Source organism: Ceratotherium simum, chromosome 9, assembly GCF_057802395.1.
Source record: "Ceratotherium simum simum isolate JZ-2026a chromosome 9, ASM5780239v1, whole genome shotgun sequence".
NCBI classification, from domain to species: Eukaryota; Metazoa; Chordata; class Mammalia; order Perissodactyla; family Rhinocerotidae; genus Ceratotherium; species Ceratotherium simum.
Window position 1 is genome coordinate 53,518,238 of NC_141908.1, and position 22,276 is coordinate 53,540,513.

The following is a 22,276-nucleotide window of genomic DNA, read 5'->3' on the forward strand; positions in this document are numbered from 1 at the left end:
GGCAAAGGCAAAGAAAAGGCTCCCTCAGGCTACCAGGGTAGAAGGAGGAAGCTGGATAATATCCCCTCACCAAGAATACATAGAATGGGGAAGAGAGAACTGCACACAAAGAAATTAGTTTACTAGGACAAAGAGGTATAAGGGCAGTCCTGCCTTCCCTGCAGCCTCCCCGCCTCCCCTCAACACACACACATCCACTACACTACACTAAGGTTTTTTAGAAATATGGCAGAACAGACCATAAAAAAACAATGCTATGGGAGCAATCAAGGAAGTAAGTTCTTTAACACCAGAACCCACTAATTTAGTTATCTCAGAGGAAACTCCTTAACCAAATCATCCTGGCAGAACCATCCTGATTAACCCAGCTTAAAAATCAAACATTTTACACAAATAGAATTAGATCACTGACAATTCCTAAATCACAACATACTAAGCCAAAACCATCTTCTCATTATTTTAATACAGAACTCTTGAGAATTTTATTTGAATCATTTGTGCATACCTTACATTGGTATTTAAATTAGAAAATTCTTCATCTTTTAAAAATCAGAATACATGTTCACTTATAAAAAAGCCAAGGCTCTAAAGTAAAAAAGGAAAGTCACACATCTCTCCCTCCACCCCAATTCTATTCTCCAAAAATCTATCAACAATTTGACGTATCATCTTCAAACTTCTTTCTATGAGTATAGTGTGCAGCTGAGCTGTCCAATACCGTAGTCACATGTGGCTATTAAGTACTTGAAATGTGGCTAGTCCAAATGGAGATGTGCTCTAAGTGTAAACTACACACCAGATTTCAAAGACACGGTACCAAAAATATATCGATAATTTTTCACATTGACTATATATTGAAATAATATATATGCGTATTTTTTTTTGGCGAGGAAGATTAGCTCTGAGCTAACATCTGTTGCCAATCCTCCTCCTTTAGCTGAGGAAGATTGGCCCTGGGCTAACATCTGTGCCCATCTTCCTCTTTTATATGTAGGTCACCTGCCACAGCATGGCTTGATAAGCAGTGCATATATCTGTGCCTGGGATCTGAACCTGCAAACCCCGGGCCACTGAAGTGGAGCATGCGAACTCAACCACCACGCCACCAGGTCGGCCCCTGAAATAATATGTTTGATAGATTAAATATGTTATTTAAATTAATTTCATCTTTTCATTTTACTTTTTTTAATGTGGCTATCAGACAATTTTAAATTACATATGTAGCTCGCATTTATGGCTCACATTATATTTCTATTGGTCAGCGCTGGTGCAAAGGCTAACAGTACAGGTTTTAGAGTCAGACTTACCTTACTGAGTACTACCCAGCTGTGTAACCTTGGGCAAATTCCCTAACCTCTCTGTACCCACTTCTGACTTGCGCTGATAATTAAATGAAATTCCTCACATAAAGCACTTAGCACACAGAGCCTAGCACACAGTGAATGCTCAATAAATATTTGATAGCAACAGAAGAACAAAAACTATAACCCAACTCCTTTAAAATCTCTATACAGCACCTGTTTCTTCAGAAGAGTCTGATATTCCTGTAGGTCACTACTGTGCAGAGCAGGTATTCTCTGAAATACAATGCACACCAAGCATTTGAATTCTCTCTCTCTCTCACACACAAATACATGCATCGTAAACATGTTTAATACATACATCCTAAACATTCAGATCTAAAAATGTACAAAAGCAGTGTGGCATGGCAGAAAGATTAGAAAGAGAAAAAACTTTAAAGAAGAAAGACAGGCTCTATGCCCAATTTATTAGCTAGGTACTCTAGGAAAACTACTTAACCTTTCTCTCTCAATATCCTCATTTGTACAACTGCAATAACACCAATCCTGCAGAATTGTTAAGAAATAAAATATCAGAAGGATTCTACCATAGTACCTAACATACACCAGATGCTTAATAATCATTTCCCTTCTCCTAGATATCAAAATAAAATACCAGCAATTCAGACACATGCTAACAATGTTAATATCGAATTGCTTGCTATGCCGCAATTGCCAAAGCCTGTTCATACCCTGAAGACGTAATTTAAAAACATGCTAACTCTACAGTCATCTAGACTCCCTACATTTTATCCCTTGTATGAACTGGAGCTACAAACCTATACTACTGTATAATAGTATAGGTAAATACTCCAGAAAAGAGAAAAACTACAGGGAAAAAAAATAATCTACCTCTATGCCCTCTGTTCTTATCAAGTGTTATAAGAGGGGTAAAAGAGTGTTTCCAAATAACTGTCTTTTAAGCAAACTAACAGAAATCATTACACACTGGGCTGTGCCTCAGGTCTCTCCTACAAAGATCCAACAAATTTCAATTTAGAGCTAGGAAAGGGAATCGCTTCTTGCATCATATATATATGAAATTAGACAACCCATAATTTTTTCTCTTTGCCTTGACTGCCATAATGCTCAGTGTAAGATTTATTCTCAATTTCAATATTTTATTTGCATGGGTTATGTGTTACCGTGCACTTAGGCTCCTGACCATCAAACTACCCCATTCCCTTTAATTCTTACTCTTCATTAATTGGCCTTCATCATTTTCCTGTTACTTTAATGTATTTGTCTTTTATTGTAAGACAGTAAAATTTCTTTTAGAAGTCAACAGAACAAAATAATAAATGCAACTGAAGTTCATACAAAAAGTTCAAAATAAATCCACAAGCAGAAAACTTAACTTTAACAAGCAACTGGAGAATAGAACTCAGGAAAGAACACAGCACTGTATCCCATACTCTCACCATTACCACCAATGTCACACACGTGCATGCACACCAATTTAGCTGAAAATAATCAAATTGCATTTGAAATTTTGTTTTCTATAACTAAAGTGATTATATACTTAATTTATAATTAACAGTCCTGTAAATCTGAACCTACTATATGTTTCTAAACTGGGAACAAAACTGTCCCATAGCTCAGAAAGCAGAACTCTTGTTTCTAGCCTACAAGGTCAGATCTCTAAGTACCTGTTGAGAAACTTCAACAAGTTTTATCTACAAAAAGCTTGACAGGTAGGTGCAGTGTCATACTGCCAAAGGTGCTATCCTTCAGATAACATACAAATGCCTTAGCTTCCTGTTGAAATATCACTTCAAAATTTCTAATGCCAGCTTAAAAAGCTAAGGATTCAGTGAAATCAATAGCCTTGTCATGTTCAAAGCTTTAAAAATCTAACAACAGGAAGTTATATTGCTTCTAAAAATTGATAAAAACAAGTCACATTGGCTCACTAAACCCTTGAGAAAAAATTAATCATTTTTCTAAATAAAACACCTGTTATCAGAAGTCATTGCATATATGAATTTAAAAAGAATTTGCTTCCCATAATATGATTGCTGTTTCTATATTCTATATTGACTCTTTGGCAAACAGAATTATTTGAGAATTCTGTTTATAGGAAATGTTAGAAAAGCCCATCATTAAGCCCTATCCCTTCTTCACAAAGTCTCTCAAATCTGCTTTTCCCTTTAACTGCCACTGGCAGTTTTCTGAAATCTAACCCTCATTATTTCCTCCATGAAATATTACAGAAACCTCCTGGTTGTTCTTTTTGCCCCAAACTTCCTACTCAAATCCATTCACAGTGTGTCGATATACAGTTGCTAGAGCTTCAAGTCTGTTAACTAAGTGACATAATCCTGCATTATCAGCCACAAAGTGGATGAAATCCAAATTTCTAACGTAACAAAATTACAAATTATCAATGCCGATATATACAACGGGATGAATCTCATAGACATTATGTTGAGAGAAAGGAGGAAGGCACAAAAGAATATAGAATATATGATTACATTTATATGAAGTTCAAGAATAAGCAAAACTAATCGATGATGATATAAGTCAGAATAGTGATCACCCTAAGCGGGGGACTGATAAGAAGGGCGACAGAAATGTTCTATGTCTTGATCTATGTGGTGGTCACACAAGTGTATACATGTGTACAAACACATCCAGCTGTACACTTCAGATTTGTGTGCTTTATGCAGCTTACTGTATTTTATATCTCAATAAAAATAAAGGAAAATAAACTAGAAGAAAACAGCTGTAAATATTTACCTGATCATGGGGAGGATAAGAACTTTCTAAGTATAAAAGTAATAGAAGAAATCAAAGGAAAAGACTGATAAAAATACTTTCAACAAAGATGACATATATAATTAATATATTCCCATGTGCCTGTATTGCATGAAGAAACTCTAGAACAGGAATCAGCAAACTAAGGCTTGTGCCCTATTTTTGTATGACCCTAGAGCTAAGAATAGTTTTTACATTTTTAAAGTGTTGCAAACACACACACACACACACACACACACACAGAAGAACATGCAACAGAGCAAAATATTTACTATCTGGCCCACTAAAGAAATTCAAGTTTCCCAACCCTTGCTCTAAAAAATAACACAAGAAACTAATAAATGCCATCATTTATGAAAGCAAAACAGAGGAATCAGAATGTGGGTAGAAACAAGATTTCTCATTGTATACCCCAATGTTATATCAATTTTCTTTTTGAACTATATAAATGTTTTTTATCTATTCCAATGTATGACCTACCTAAAATTATTCAAAAAATAAAAATTTTAAAACATTATTAATATCCTCATGTGAATGGAGGGGGAGGATTTCGAAGTAACTGATAGAATTCTAAATGTATATATCCTTTGGCCTATTAGAGAAGTATCCAGACATGTACCAAAGAGAAGCCTGTATAAGAACGTCCATTAGCAACATTCTCTGTAATAAAAAAGTCAGAAATAATAAATGCCCATACATTATGCTAAGTGAAATAAGTCAGACAAAGAAAGACAAATACTGTATGATCTCACTCATGTGTGGAATCTAAAACAGCCAAACTCATGGAAACAGAGAATAGACTGGTGGTTACCAGGGGGTGGGAGAAATGGGAGATGCTGGTCAAAGGGTACAAACTTCCCGTTATAAAAGATGAGTAAGTTCTGTGGATCTAATGTACAGTATGGTGACTACAGTTAACAATACTGTATTGTATACTTGAAAGTTGCTAAAAGAGTAAACCTTAAATGTTTTCACCACACAAAAAAAATGTTAATTAAGTGAGGTGATGGATGTGTTAACTAACCTTGTTGTGGTAATCATTTCATAATATATTCATGTTCAAATCATCACACTGTACACCTTAACTTACACAATGTTATATGTCAATTATATCTTAATAAAGCTGGAAAAATAAATAAATGCCCATAAATAGGAAGTAGTTCAATAAACTCTGGTACTTCCATACTATGGACAACGATGCAACAGTTAGAAAACAAGGAAGCATGAAATAAGCCGGTAACAAAAGGACAAATATTGTATGATTCCACTTATATGAGGTACTTACAGTAGTAATTCAGAGATAGAAAGTAGAATAGTGGCTACCAAGGACTGGAGGAGGAAGGAATTGGGAGTTACTGTTTAATGTGTATAAAGTTTCTGTTTGGGATGATGAAAAAGTTTTAGAGATGGATGGTGGTGACAGTTGTACAACATATGAATGCACTTAATGCCACTGAATTGTATACTTAAAAATGGCTAAAATGGTAAATTTTATGTTATGTATGTGTTATTACAATAAAAAAACATTTAAAAATATGTTGAAATTAAAAACCTTATATTCACAAAAAAAATGAAGCAGCATTAAAAATAATAGTCTATATGCACTGACACAGAACAATCTCTTATTTAAACTCAAAATAATGATTTAAGTACAGTACTACAATCTCCATTTTACATGAGAAAACTGAGGTTCAAAGACATAGTGTTACTTTTTCAGTTATATGGCTAGAAAGTGGGAAGAGATACTCACACTCAGGTTTGATTCCAAAACACACACTCATTCCACTTTACTCTAAGCACCAAACTGAAATGCAGAAAAATAAAATAGCTGCATTATACTAACATGATTCTGATTTTTTTCCCTTTCGTTATCTTTAATATCATTTAAACAGTATCTAATTTTTAAGGGACCACTTTGAAAAGCACATCCTGATCATCACATACTTGCATTTTGGCTTCAAAGTGAATGAAGGCTTAGGTTTGTTTTTTGCTTTTTGAATTTTAAAAGGCTACCTCAGCTTATATAAGTAACTAACCTATTAGGGAAATGTGGATAATGAGCTTCAAAAAATTTAAAAAATAAACAAACATGGTATTTAGCTTTTTAAAACAGATGTTCATAACAAAATCTTCCATAAAAGTGATATATACACTAAGTATAAAGGATATCTGTCTTGTTTCCAAAAGCAGTTAATCCATTAAATAATTTTTAGAATGTTAATTTCTAGTGTTTTTTTTTCCCAAACACTAGAAACTGTTATTTTTCTTTCTCAATGGCATGGTCCAGTAAGAAAAACCAAAAGCAAAAAAAAAGAAAAATTCAGAGTATTCATAAAGAATTTCTGTTCTATAGTTAATATTACATAATTAGCAATGTATAGACATAACCATAGCTATTCAGAGTTGTTTATTCAAAATTATGGGTGCCATTTATGCCAAAAAATGGAGAAATTCCCACTTTTTTGTGTGCGTGTGTGAGGAAGATCGGCCCTGAGCTAACACCTGCCAATCTTCCTCTTTTTTTGCTGAGGAAGACTGGCCCTGGGCCAACATCCATGCCCATCTTCCTCCACTTTATATGGGACGCCACCACAGCATGGCTTGACAAGTGGTGCGTCAGTGTGTGCCCAGGATCCGAACCGGCGAACCCCGGGCCGCCGCAGTGGAGCACGCACAATTAATCGCTTGTGCCACCAGCCCAGCCCCAAGAAATTCCCACTTTTTAAAAAGTTTTTCAGTTTTTTAAATCATGCAAACCATTATAAAATGTTCTGTGTGATTCAAAAAACCTGAAAAGCAGTTGGCTAAAGAATAACATATCTGGCCCAAGAAATAATTTCTGCAGAATTTCAAACGTTCAAGATACTTTGGAGGAGGAATAATTAAGTAGGAAACTGATTATTTAGAACATCATCAACATTCAAAAACAGCTGACACTCAGACCAAAGAATATATCTCTCAGATAACTAACTATCCAACTGCCTTTAGATTTTTAATTTTAAGCATGGTCAGCCCCAGATATTTCTACAATGGCAGACCTGAAGTCAAATCATAGCTCTGGTGCTTATCAGTTATATATATTATGGCTTAGTTTCCTAGCCTCTTGAAGCCTCAGTTTTCTCATCTTTAAAAGAGGCACATCCCTGCCCCTACGAGACTGTTATAAAGTACAAAGTTCATCACATCACATAGCCAATCATTACATGTTAGCTCCATACACCTCTGAAAAGAAGTTACCACCTAGAAGATAAATGAAAGCTGCTATGGATACTGCAAGGACCTCAGCTGCTGATCATTTCTCTATTTATTCCCTTCATAAATCAAATTGAAAATACCAGAAGAGAGAAAGTATGAGTAAATTCGAATGCATTCTCTCTCTTTTTTCTGACATATCTGTTTTGTTGTCTTTGTTCTTAAAAGCATTAAGAGTTTGCAACATGTATACCAGGCATCCAAGTGACCCAAGTCTGTTTTTCTCTAAATAAAGCCTTCCCTTACCCTTTAGGAATTTACAAAATAAATAATTTTCCACTGCCCTCTTATTATATAATTTGGGTATCACATAAAAGTGCTTGACCTAGAACTGATAAACTTCAATGCAACTTCTCTGGAATTTAAATGAGTGTTTCTCAAACTGGATCTACAAACAAAGTCTCAAGGGGTCACAAGATTGATAAAAATTTTTGTGATTTAAAAAAGAAGACTTCTCGGGGCCAGCCCCATGGCCAAGTGGTTAAGTTCAGCACACTCCACTTTGGCAGCCCAGGTTCAGTTCCCAGGCACAGACCTACACCACTCACTGGTGGCCGTGGTGTAGCAGCAACCCACATACAAAATAGAGGAAGACTGGCACAGATGTTAGCTCAGGGCAAATCTTCCTCAAGCAAAAAGAAGATTAGCAATAGATGTTATCTCAGGGTGAATCTTCCTCAGCAAAAAGAAATAGAAGACTTCTTTATTTGCATTGATAATTCTCAGCATAGATTAGTGGACTAATCCAACACAGAGCAAGGACTTTGTAACCAGAGCCTGAGTTCAAAATCTGATTCTATCTGTTGTTACTAGCCATGTAATCTTGCACAAGTACTATAACCCCTCTATTCTTTGGATTCCTCATTTACAAAATGAGGATAACAACAGTACCCACCCTTACAGAGGTGTTACAAGGAATAAATTAGTTAATATTTTATAAAGGGCTTAGGATACTGTATCTTTGTTAAAATAAAAATAATTCAATTATTCTTATAAAATAAGAATTTAGTTTTAGTCAACATTTCTCAAATTGTGATCCATGAGAAAACCTCAGAGATAATACTCATTTCTCTTCCTGATTTCAATTATAACCCTTTATCCTTTCATGGAAGGATATTATATATAAAATATATAAGAACATATGAGGTAAGGTCTCTGTGTTAAAGGTAGTTAGCCTTTGATATCTATTTCCCTCCTAAAGTTTATCCTCTGTCATAAATAGCTACTTATAATAATAACTAAATTTCACTAACAAAATTACAAGTATTTTCATAGGGAAGCCAGAAAAGGTTAAATTCAACTGAAATATAATTTTTGTGACATTCTTTGTTGCCAGTATTGAATGTTCATTCAAGCAACACAAGCATAGAGAATAACGAAAAGAAATCCCCCAAGGTCAGTCATTACTTTGTTTTATTTAATAGCTTGAAGAAGAGCATAGATCATACAAAGAGGTATGAAATCTAAAAACAGGTATGGATGTTTTTTTGAGTTATGTTTAACTCAACATGTATCTAACATTCTGGAAATTCACAGCACAATAAATAGCACCTTATTTTCAGGCACAAAATGACTACTGGGTTTTTTGGAAGTATAATTTTGCTCACTGAAATTATCAGCTTCGAGCTCTTACCAACGCTACTTCCATGTAAACTTAGGACAGGACTGATAGGGGCACAAGAGCAGCCGACCAAACCATGCCCCCTGCACACCCCCACACAACCCATCACATTCCTTCACTGAGCTGCTGAAACTGCACCTGACGTACCTGCAACAGAACATACAAAACAGATATATTCAACTACCTTGGCAATGAAGAAGTAATTGAAAAGAAAATAAGAGGGCTTTCATAAAGTAATCTAGTTAAAATCTGCCTAAATTTGTCAACAAATTTTGCAATAGCTATTCTCTCTTAAAGTTTACTTTAAAATCCTCTAAATGATGAGCCCCATTTGTTAAAATGTCACTTATTAAAAAATATTACTTACACTAATGTGTCATCTCTAATGTGTTATGTTTTGGTTCCCTCAGCTAGTAACTTGTGTATTAAATTTGTAAAAACCTTATTCTTATCTCATGTTTAAAGCTTCCTCTCCAGTTCACATTTGCAGGAAAAACTAAACCCTTCAAGTTAACCTTAATCCTATTAAAAACTCTATTTAAAAAGGTTTTGTTTTAGTCAGCATTTTCAAGTTAAGAGCTTTTTTTACAATATTAAGGTACTTGACAGCAAACTTAACCCAAGCAGAGTTTATATTACGTTTAATAAACAGAAGTACACATTTTCCCCTGTCAATAGAGCTGACAGATGATTCTGTATTCTACTATTTTTAAGCATAAAATGAGCTTTTTAAGACCCAGTATCTTGTTTGGTCAACACAGGCAAAGCAAACTGAGAAAGGTACATTCTAAATGTGAGACAGAGAGAGAGAAGAAATCTAATGCCAGTGATTCCATCAAAATCCTTTACTGACTTTCTACTTGATAGAATCATCAAATCCTATATACTTCACTCAGTAATACAAATGATTGGAAACAAAATATTCTACCTAGATAAGTACTTACAGAAGCATACAAACATTGTAACTTAACCAAAATTTCCCAGCTTCTACTCTACGTAGCATCAAAAGTAAAAGCTTTAATCCTTAGAAAATCAGGTACTTTTTCCACGCATTGTCCAAGTTTTCCCTCAAACATCTATTTCTTCCAGAGGTTTGACAACACCGAGTTGGAGTTAATGCTACAGTATGACAGAAAGTGTGGTAGAAAAGACTGAAACCATACAAAGTCAAGTTAATCACAAGGACTGCCACTTTCAGTTATGTGACTTGGGCAAATCATTTTACCTTGCTAAGCTTTGGTTTTCTCATCTGAAAATGAGGATAATACTAAGGCCTATACATCTCACTGGGCTCTTTGATGATCGAGACATAACAATTTAAAAAGCACTAAGTAAACAAAGTGCTATAAAGATATTCATTATTATTATAAGCTGGACCTAGTTGTTTGGTCAGATAGGCCTCTTGGTAGGTCTGGGGTATTTATATCTTAACCTACAATCTTGCTTCTCAAATTGGGGACTGCACACTGCTAGAACTACAGAAGAAAGTAAACCACGGGATTCTAAAAACTTTTCCTTGAAGTCAAATGACTGAAGCTACACTATGTACCAAAGGCCCCCTTGTTCTTCATCCTTGGCAGTCAGAGCTCTTAGGCGGAAAAGTTTGACAAACACAGGATTCTTACCATTTTCATAACATTCTGTATTTTCCAGGCATTTTATGTTTTAGAGATAGGTAGCTCTGCCTATTAGTTCAAGAGTTAGTCTGGTTTTTAAGATAAAATTTTAAGAACTTTTAAACAGTAAACTTTGAAAGAAAAAGGAGCAATATTTCCAAAAACACTAAGAGTGAAAAAAACATTTTGCTATTTAAAGACACCTAAAAGATTCATAAAAGAATGGGAAGAATGGGATTAAAGAAAACTGAAAAAGAACAAAAAACATAGAAAACCAAAGAAAACCAATCCCCTCTGGATTAACCTCACACCCTCCTAGGTTCCAGAAACAGAATGGATGGGCCCAGAGGATATGCTAATATCGTCATTAACTTTCATCTGTAAACATCCTTTCGCAACAAAACAATGCATATTCCTATTATTTCACTGATATAACATTCTCCAAAAAAACCCCAAAACTCAAATGATGGAGAACAGATCAGCAGTTGCCAGAGGTAAGGATGGTGAGGGCATGACCACAAAGGGAGTTTTTTGGGGTGATGAAGTATTCTGCATCCTGATGTGTGGTAGTGGTTACATGAATCTACACATATGCTAAAAGTCATAGAACTGTATACCAAAAAAAAGTCAATTTTACTATATAATTTTTAAAATAGAATGCACACATTCTTGAACTTTACAAATGAAATTTTTTAAAAATGTTTTGTCCAACAAATTTACTAACAAACTCTCCAATAAACAATAATATTTTAGAATCAATTTTAAAGAATTCTCCAGCTAGGGGCAGGCCCAGTGGGGTAGTGGTTAAGTTTGAGAGCTCAGCTTCCGCCCCCCCTACCCCGGGTTCAAAGGTTTGGATCCCGGGCGCAGCCTATGCACCAATTATCAAGCCATGCTATGGAAGGCATCCCATGTAGAAAAAGTAGAGGAAGACGGGCATGGAGGTTAGCCCAGAGCCAATCTTTCTCAGCAAAAAGAGGAGGATTGGCAACAGATGTTAGCTCAGGGCTGATCTTCCTCACCAAAAAAATAAATTAATAAAAAATAAAAAAAGAATTCTCCAGCTAAAAAGATTCTGTACTTATCAGATTGATGTAAGAAAGAGACAGATAATTTCATTGTAATTGCACCAAAATCCAGGATTCTTCTCCACAAAATTTTAAATGTCAGGTTTAATTTTTATCCTTACATTAGCTGCACCAACCTGCTAATTATTACCTAAAAATATAACATCATCTCCAATGCTTACACTAGTGAAACAATCAGGGTAAGCAGAGTCCAGTCAAAACTCCCCAGGAAGCAAAGGTGACAGAAAAGCTGTTTTTTTTTTTTAACTTCCCACCTCTTTCTTTATTGAGGTGAAATTGACATATAATAAACTATGCATAAAGTGTACAATTTGATATATGTATATATTTGTGACACCATCACCACAATCAAGATTATGAACACATCCATCACCCTCAAAAGTTTCCTCATGTCCCTTTGTAAACCCTCCCTCCAACCCTCCCATCCTCTTGACCCCAGGCAACCACTGGTCTGCTTTCTGAAAGATTAGTTTGTATTTTCTAGAATCTTATATAAATGGAATCATATGGTATATGCTCTTTTTTTGGACTGGCTTCTTCTACAAAGCATAATTATTTTGAGATTAATCCATGTTATTGTGTGTAGAAACAAAATTTAATGTTACATCTACCCGCTATATAAAATTAGTCTACATTTGCTATAAACTGGCTTAAACACTAAATGATTATATTCAATTAGCTATACATGAAGTTTCACATAAAGAACAAATTATTAGATTACTCTTCAATTAATATTCTTTTTGAAAAAGTTTTCTAAGCATTTACAACAAGGCAAGGGGCCGGCCCCGTGGCATAGAGGTTGGGTGTGTGCGCTCCACTGCTGGTGGCCCAGGGTTCAGATCCCGGGGGCGCACCGATGCACTGCTTGTCAGGCCATGCTGCAGTGGCATCCCATATAAAGTGGAGGAAGATGGGCATGGATGTTAGCCCAGGGCTGATCTTCCTCACAAAAAATAAATAATAAAAAATAAAATAAAATAAGGCAAGAAAGGGGCCAGCCCGGTGGCACAGCAGTTAAGTGCGCCTGCTCCGCTTCAGCGGCCCAGGGTTCACAGGCCCAGATCCCGGGCGCACACTGACGCACCGTTTGTCAAGCCATGCTGTGGCAGCGTCCCATATAAAGCAGAGGAGGATGGGCACAGATGTTAGCCCAGGGCCAATCTTCCTCAGCAAAAAAGAGGAGGATTGGCATTGGATATTAGCACAGGGCTGATCTTCCTCACAAAAAAAATAAATAAATAAAATTAAAACAAGAAATAAAATAAGGCAAGAAAAATAAGTGACCTTGCAATAAGTGAAGACTTTGATTCTGTTTTCAAATTAATTTTAATGAGCAGCGATTCATTTGTACTATGAAAATACTACCCACAAAGCTTTGCTTATAAACATCACTGGAATAGGGGCTGGCCTGGTAGCCTAGTGGTTAAGTTCATATGCTCCGCTTCGGCGGCCCAGGGTTCGCAGGTTCAGATCCCAGGTGTGGACCTATACACCACTTATCAAGCCATGCTGTGGCAGGCGTCCCACATATAAGGTAGAGGAAGATGGGCACGGATATTAGCCCAGGGCCAATCTTTCTCAGCAAAAAGAGGAAGATTGGCAACAGATGTTAGCTCAGGACTAATCTTCCTCACACACAAAAAAAGAATCACTGGAATAAAAAAGTTAGCTCTCATAATTCCCATCATGCAAAGTCCAACAATTTTTATATTTTTATGTGTTAAAATAAGACTCACTTTAACTTCAGCAACACTTGTTTAGTTGAAAGATAAATTCCTGTTTATATAGCTGAATCCATAGCTATGAGCTAGTATACAGTAACTTTATAAATATACTTTAAAAGACAAGTCTAACTCCAGATCTTCACACATGAATAAGATAACCTTTCATTATTTCTAGCATCTTTCATTATCAGTGAAATAATAAATAGTAATAGTAAAGTCCTTATTAGTGTACTTTGCAAACAAGAAAACCATTGAAAATAAAATTTTAAAGAGAATTCTAAATGACTCATGGGGGAAGGGATCTGAAATACCTACACATTAGGCAACAAATCCCACAAAGAAAAAAAAGCTACTTAAGGGGTAAGCAAACTAAGTTATGTGTATAGATCCCTTTACAAAAGAAATATTCTACATTTTTCATGCTCAGAGTTTATCTACGGAAATCATTACCAGTATCTTGAAAAAGCATTTTTATAACAGAATGAAATTTCAAACCCTTGGTGCCTAACTTCATTTTGACTTCTTAAAACATTAGAAATGCAACTCAACTGAATAACTGCAAAACAAACTCCTGGAATAGTTTAATCTGCCTCCTTAGCCCAAGGCTCCATTTAAAACTCTTTATATTTAAGCCATTAGAGAAGGAAATTCTTAATATGGTGGACATGGTGAATCCCCAACTACCTCTCCAGGTTCTTTTCCATCATTCCTACTCCTCCTCATTCATCCTAACCACACTGACAGTTCTTTCAACGCAACAGGGCCTTGAAACAAGCAGTTTACTCTGAATAATCAATCTTTCCTTTCCTCCTTCTGCTAACTTAATAGCTCCCACTAACCTTTACCTCTCAGCATAACCATCACTTCCTCAAGGTAACACCACACACTCACTCACATACACATACTGTCTCTCTTCTTGCTACACAACTGGAGAAAGCCATCTACTGTATATTTGACCATTTACTCAATGTCTGTCTCCTCTACTAGATGACAAGCTCCATGAGGGCAAGGGTCATCTCTGTTTTTACTCATCATTATATCCCTCAGCATCTAGCACACTTAAAAGAGGTGTCCCATAAATAATGTGTCAAATGAATAAGATTGAGTGATATAAACATTTAAAGCCACAGCAAACCTATCAAAATAAGTATTTACATTTAAAATAAGTATAAATTTTTGAGACAATGTATATATATTTACATGCATCTAATAACCAAATGAAGTAAACAAGGTGGGGAAAAGTTAATTTTTAAAAATTAAACTAATAGAAATATAACATTAATAAATTAAAATTCAGTAATAAACCAAAACTTCCCATTAATTTTTTTTTCCCCTAACTTTCAGAAGTTCTAATGGAAAGCTTAAAAGTGGCCTAAACACTAATATATATCATCACTATATCGTCCCTTTCCTTAGTGGTTTTAAATCAACTGTCTAAAACAAAAATAGAGAAATGAAAAGATATAAACATAAAAAATAGATCTTTTTTCCTTACCAAAATAGGAAATGATGAAGTTAAGCATTAAAACAGGTTTCAAACACGTGGTAATGGACAACTAAGTAAACAATTCACCAGTAAGTGAAAAAAAAAGTCCAAATCCAAAAATGTAATTACACATTCATTAATATAATTATTCAATGTTTATTTCTACCACTAGACTAGAAGCTTCATAAAACCAGAGCTTAGATTCTGCTACCCACTATACATTTCCAGCACCCAGAACAGAATTTACTATTTAATTAATGAGCAATAAACAAGTGAATTGCATTTCTGGTGATTTTAAGGTATTTGAAGAAAATAATCTTTAAATAAAGAGTAATATGAAAGATAAAATCTTTTTTAGACTCATATTTAATAGTATGCTTGATGAAGAGAAAATATATCATAATTTGTAATTAAAGAATTCTCAATTTTCATAGCTTCAAAGTAATCACTTTATCTTTTTAATCTCTACAAGTCTTTTTTACTGACTGTAATTCTATGAAGGTTTTTTAAAATTCTGGTTATAAATGTATCATTCTGTGTTCTGTGCACTATACAATAATATATACTATATTTCATCAATTCTAAGATGTATATTTTCACAGTTTAACATCTCTGAAATCACCCACCCTAAGAAAGCAAGATACTTAGTTTAACTAGATTTTTTGTCCTTTCTTAACAATATCTTTAGCCTGAATGAAATACAATTAAATTATGTATGCTCCTAACCAAATTCATGTTTTCCCTAAAGGTTAGAAAAACATCAGATGAATATTATACAAGAGACAACAAAACCAAAGACTTTACTACATTTATTAATGGTTTCAGGCTATTATCAGGATCTTACCATCACCCTAAACTGCTCCAGCTCTGAAAATTTTAAGTCAAATATTCCTCTCTTACCACACACCCTCTTAACCCCAGTATATCTATTCTTGACCCTTACCAGGAAATCAGATCTATGAGCCTTCTATTTTTCAGTCCTCTCCTATTTTCGCTCCTACCCTCCATTAAGCTCTATTCCACCCATCAGTTAAATCATTCTCACACCCAAACCTTCAGTTCTCTTGCCCCTATCCTCCTGCCACATCTGCCCTACCAGTCCCACCTCCTTACAGACATCTCCTATCTGGATGTCCCAGGTACACAAATTCAAAATACTATCCCAAACTGAATTCATCAACTGTCTCCCAAGACTTGCTGCTCCTTCTGTATTTAACATTTCAGTGAATGGCATCAAGATTCATTCAGCTGGGCCAGTCCAGAAACCCAGGAGTCACACTTGATTCTACCCTCTCTTTGAAACTCTCATATAAGTCACCAGAACCAGCAAAAAAACAAACCACCAGGAAAACAGAGGCTCTTGCCAGTGTACAAGCTTTAGTAACACTATTCTACCTAACTGAATTTCTACCCCCTACGCCATAACCTTATTCTTTGCCTGTACCACAAACCCTTCTGGAAGGTGTCTCCATACCTTTACCCAAGGTGAAGCTACCTAGATCAGTGCTTCTCAAACTATCTGTGGTGGGCTTTTGTAAAATATAACAAAAATGACTTACTAGGCAAATGAATTTTTTTAAAAAGATATACAAAAATACTAGCAGGATTTTTTTTTAGAATTCAAATGACAAAAAAATTACTCAAACTGCTATAAAATTTTCTAAATACTCATTCTCAATTGATATCGTTGTCTGGTCGAGGACCGGTAACAAACAGAAGCACTAAACCAGACCACAGCTGGCCCCCACCTCCAACCTGTGTTTCCTTCATTTGCACTAATTTGCTCATTATAATACTATTAACATAAAGTGCAGTCTTGATCTGAGCCTTAACCCAAACCTTTCTATTCTATCAGAGAATTACTATGTTCTTGCCTCATTTTTGTAGTCAAAAGAACACAAACCAACACGTAGTTCTACCTGTTTTCTGTCTTTGCTTTATATTCCTCGCTCCATTAAGGACCAGCTGATATACAGTTTTTCCCTGATCCTTTCATCTCTAACAAATAACCTGGATGCCTTTCTCTCCTCTGAAATAATGGAATCCCCTCCTCTATCAATTCTGCTTTCTCAACACACGGAAAAGCAAGAATGCAGAAAAGTTCTACAAGTTAAGAAAATTTCAAAATGCCTTTACAATCAACAAAATTACTTCCACATAGAAACACTTCTCATGGATCTAATCCAGAATGGGGATAAAATTCAATTAGAATATAACATCAATCAAGCATATACTTGCTATGAAATAAGGCTTCTCATGTGGAGATGATACCAAATAACCTTCAAGTCACAATTAACAGATGAATCCATGATTCATCTTGTGAAGCAAAGCCAATCTTCTACTAATTAGTCATTTCTAATTTTATTTGACCAATAATGCAAAGAAAACACTGATCATAATGAAATTAATCAATTAAATAAACAACTGTCCTTACGTGTTAGATGAAAGATTCCATCACAGGCACTAATATGAGATAAAAAGGCATTTCCCAGGCCTTGCCCATTGTGAGCTCCTTTCACAAGGCCAGCAATATCCACTACATTTAGAAAGGCAGGAATTTTGCTGAAAAACAAAAGACGGTTTTATTATAAAATAGTACTAAGAACCTGTTTATTAACCAAATGGATTTCCCAAACATTTACATGAATTCTTTCCTTTCTAGAATGTTTAGAAGACTCAATAACGATTTGATAAATGAATTAAAAAAAATAAGTAAGAAATAATCTTACAATACATTAGGACTTTCTCACCTAGGAAAATGAAGGAAAAAACTGTAAAGCAGAATAGATGTTTTTATCGTGTCTCTAAAGATTAAAATTCATATCATTACTTTTACTATACTGTTCTGTTGGCACATGCACGCATACACAGAAGCAGTGGAGAACGTGTAAGGAGTATACAAGAGATCACAAAGCAAGGTGATCATCACAGAGTGAGCCAACGTACTTTGCGCCAGGCACTGGACTAAGTGCTTTACATCATTTCAAAGTGCAAAACAACTTTATAAGGTAGGTGCCATTTATTATATTCATTTACAGATGGGGAAATTGAGGCTTAGAAAAGTTAAGAAACCTATTGCATACAGGATCACTCGGCTAGTAGTGACAAAACTGGGACTCAAACACAGGATATCTGGGTTTGCATTTAATTACCATATAGGTTATATAGCCAAAAAATGCACATAATCACATGAACCAATTATCAGCATATTAATAACCTAGTTGTTGACAATGGCAATAGAATTAGATATACAAAATATATATACAAAATAACCTTTGCTTTGCTCAAAGTAAAGGCACAGTTAACACAAGTCAGAAGCCAAGTTAAGAAAACCAATTGGCTACATAGAAATGGAGATTAAAGTATATGAGAATAAATAAAGCTATTTTCAATGTCATATGACAAAGGTGTATGACATAAGGTGTATGTATGTATGTATCCTTTGTTAATTTTCAAAAGAGAATTCATTTTTCAGAATGTCAATTTCACCACACGATAAAATACAACATAAAAATTCCACAAAACACTTCCTTATTATTTCTATGAAAAATGAGTCCTTTTAAAAAAAATTATTCTATAAAAAATTTTTATACAGATAGAAATTACTTGATAATTGTTATCAGCAAATCTACAGAAAACATACATAAAATGTGGTTAGGTTTTTTGTCGGATGTTGTGGTTGCCTCCCCAGCATCCTTCGCCCCTCTTTGGTAACTACATTGACCTCAATTTGGCTAGTCATACCTCCCTAGTGTAGCCCACAGCTTTGGAGAAGCTGGCTCTGCCCCTAATTCTAGAAGGGGAGCATGTAGCTTAGGCCTAGCTAGACTCAGCAGTTTAATCTCATCCCCTAGGCACAATTAATGATTCTAGGACCTTCACCTTAACCCATTTGCCCAGAAAGACTTAAGGGGAGGTTTGCTGGAGAGGGTTAGGAGGGTTCTTGAATAGAAGCTCATCAGTCTTCTGAGAGAGCTTCTAGAAGCAAACTCCTCTTCCTTCATTCTGAACACGGACGAGAAAGTATACAGTTCCAAGATTTCAGAGACATCCTGTGACTACAAGGGGAAGGCAATCTTATGATCAAGCTGGTAAAGAAAGTAAAATGGAGAGGAGAAAGAAGCCAGGTCCTTGATGACACAACTGAGTTGCTGAAACCAACATTAAACACCACGCAACCCGTTACTAACTCAATAAATCAACTTTTTAAGTCAATATGTTAAGTGCAACCAAAGTCATCCTAAATGATATAAATTCTAACAACTAATAACACCCATATAATATACATGAAGCACAATAGCATAGATATGAGTGGAAAGGCACTGAATTTGAAGTGAGAAGCCTTAGGTTCTATTCCTGATGGACATTAACTATTTGTGTGACCTTGGGCAAATCATTTCACCTCTCTGGGCTTCAGTTTCCTTTTATGAGGAAACTAGATAAGATAATCTATAGCTCTGAGATTCCATTTTCTAATGAAAATGAGTTTCTTATTTCTGATTCTTGATTTAAGGCCAGGATAAAGGTTTAAACTATTAATACGATATCTCAAAAAGTAAAAACTTGAGGCCTAATTCAAGGATTCTTGATGTACTGTACCAATGATTTTATGACTACTTGAGCAAAATAATGTTTTTAGACCATATGAAACTTCCTTGAAACTAAAATAATAAGGTTAAAAATCTTTTAGTCACTATAATATAATGAACACTGAATACTAAAAGCATTTATATAAGTTTTTCTTCAATAGAAAATGACGGAAATGATGAGTAGGATTTTTCTTTCATCAGAAAAAAAAAATTGAGGGGCCAGCCTGGTGGTGTAGTGGTTAAGTTCATGCGCTGCGCTTCAGTAGCCCAGGGTTCACAGGTTCAGATCCTGGGAGCAGACCTACGCACTGCTTATCAAAGACATGCTGTGGTAGCGTCTCATATAAAGGAGAGGAAGATGGGCACAGATGTTAGCCTACGACCAATCTTCCTCAGCAAAAAAGAGGAGGATTGGCAACAGATGTTAGCTCAGGGCTAATCTTCCTCAAAAAAAAAAAAAAAATTGAGAACTGGCAGTATGACAGAGAAGTTCGGGTAGCAAGAAGAAATACTATGCATTATTGTCAATTCTTTTTTATTTGCTTGACCACAAAGAGGCCAAATTAAATTATGGAAAAAATGAAGATAGAGTCCCATTCAATCTTTTTATCTCCATAAAGGCATTTAATCAATGTTCACCAGTAATGGAAAAGCAAGGGAAATTTTGAGAAATTAATTCTCTCGTTGACTAAAATTTCCAGAAATTTGAAGTCCCAGAGCTTTATTACTGTTATTGTTCTCTTCGTGTCTCTGAAAAATTTCAGCAATGTCACATGACCACACAGTCTGGCAGTGGCAAGGACCCACACAAGAAAGAGCTGGAGTGAGGAGAGAAGGCAGCACAACAGCAGTCAGGGCCTGTATAAGGAAGGCATCAGGGCAGGAGAGCTGCCCAGCAGTAGCCGGGGCCCAAGCCAGGAGAGCGTCCAAATCAGGCAACAACCCGGTGGGGTCAAGAGACTGGCTATATATAAAGGGATTAATCAAATAAGCACATTACCGGGACAACTGGAGATATCTAAATGGAATCTGTGAATTAGATGGTAATATTGGATCAGTGTTAATGTCCTGATTTTGATGGTCTACTATAGTTGAGAGTGTCTGTATTTAGTAAACACAAACTGAAGAAATGAAGTACAATGTGGCATCATGTCTGCAACTTATTCTCAAGGGTTCAGAGAAATCTAGGTGAAGGGTATACAAGCATTCTTTTTTTTAAAGATTTTATTTATTTTTATTTTTCCCCCCAAAGCCCCAATAGATAGTTGTATGTCATAGCTGCACAATCTTATAGTTGTTGTATGTGGGACGCGGCCTCAGCATGGCTGGAGAAGCGGTGCATCTGTGCGCGCCCGGGATCCGAACCCGGGCTGCCAGCAGCGGAGCACGCGCACTTAACTGCTAAGCCACGGGGCCGGCCCTATACAAGCATTCTTTGTGTAATTTTGCAGCTTTTATATAAATTTGAAGTCATTTAAAAATAAAAAGTTTTTAAAAAGAAGTCAGCTTGAGGAGCCAATTTGAGGGATACAATTTGAGCTATCACCAATGACTGTGACAGATTATAACCAAATGAGTAACACTGATATGAACAAATACATGGATGAATAAATGAAGACAAGAAAGCTCTTCTTTACAGCAGAATGCCAACTAATAAGCGAAAAGGAATGATGGAATCACAAAATCACCATGTGACAACTATCATAGTAATAATTAATTCATCAAAAAATTAATGGATGCTAAAACTAGTGGATGAAAGTGGGAGAACTGAATAAATTCGGTATATATTTTGTAGTTAGAACTCACAGGAATTGCTGATAGATTGGATGTAGGAGTGAGGAAAGAGAGGAACCAAGGATAAATCTTGGGCTTTGACTTAAGCACCTGGGGAAATAACAGTGCTATTTTGTGAATTATAAAAGTCTTGAGGGAGAACAAATTTGGCACAAGGCAGAGTGAAATCAAGAGGTCCATTTTGGACACGTCAAGTCTGAGGCACCTATTTAGTCATTCAAGTGTCAATGTTAGAAGGCAGTCAGAAAGATGTCTGGAGTTCAGCAGAGCTCAGGGCTGGAGACAGAAACAGGATTTATCAGCACATTCAAAAATAGTGAAAAACTAAAAGCAAACTAGGGGCCGGCCCCGTGGCTTAGCAGTTAAGTGCGTGTGCTCCGCTACTGGCAGCCCGGGGTTCGGATCCGGGCGCACAGTGACGCACCATTTGTCCAGCCATGCTGAGGCGGCGTCCCACGTACAGCAACTAGAAGGATGTGCAACTATGACGTACAACTATCTACTGGGGCTTTGGGGAGAAAAAGGGAAAAAAAGCAGGAGGATTGGCAATAGACGGTAGCTCAGAGCCGGTCTTCCTCAGCAAAAAAGAGGAGGATTGGCATGGATGTTAGCTCAGGGCTGATCTTCCTCACAAAAAAATAAATAAATAAAAGCAAACTAAATTCTCAATAATATGGAAATGGCAAATAAACTCTGTACATTCATGTAATATAGTATTAAACATAATTATTTTCTTAGAAATTGTGATTTAAATCTGTATTTTTTAATCTAGACAAATATTAATAATACCCCAAGTAAAAAAGTATCCTATTTCTGTAAATATGTGTGCATACATTCAAGGAAAGGTATGGAAGGATATATCTCAAAAGTATTTATATCTATTCTATCAAAGTAGAAGTATAGGTGATTTCTACTCCTCTCTTTACACATATCCATATTGTCTGAACCTGTATTATCTTATTTTTTCTAACTGAAGATATAATACATGCTTGTTATAAAAACTTCAAAC

The 22,276-nt window shown here is 35.6% G+C and overlaps 1 protein-coding gene across 1 annotated transcript in view; it reads right to left on the bottom strand.

The window, feature by feature from the left end:
• OLA1 (Obg like ATPase 1) overlaps window positions 1–22,276 on the bottom strand; it is a 174,396-nt gene that overhangs the window by 130,721 nt on the left and 21,399 nt on the right. Inside the window, exon 4 of the mRNA XM_004426636.2 lies at window positions 17,319–17,446. Within this exon, the coding sequence (XP_004426693.1) occupies window positions 17,319–17,446 (128 nt within the window). The remainder of the gene's footprint in view (window positions 1–17,318; window positions 17,447–22,276) is intronic.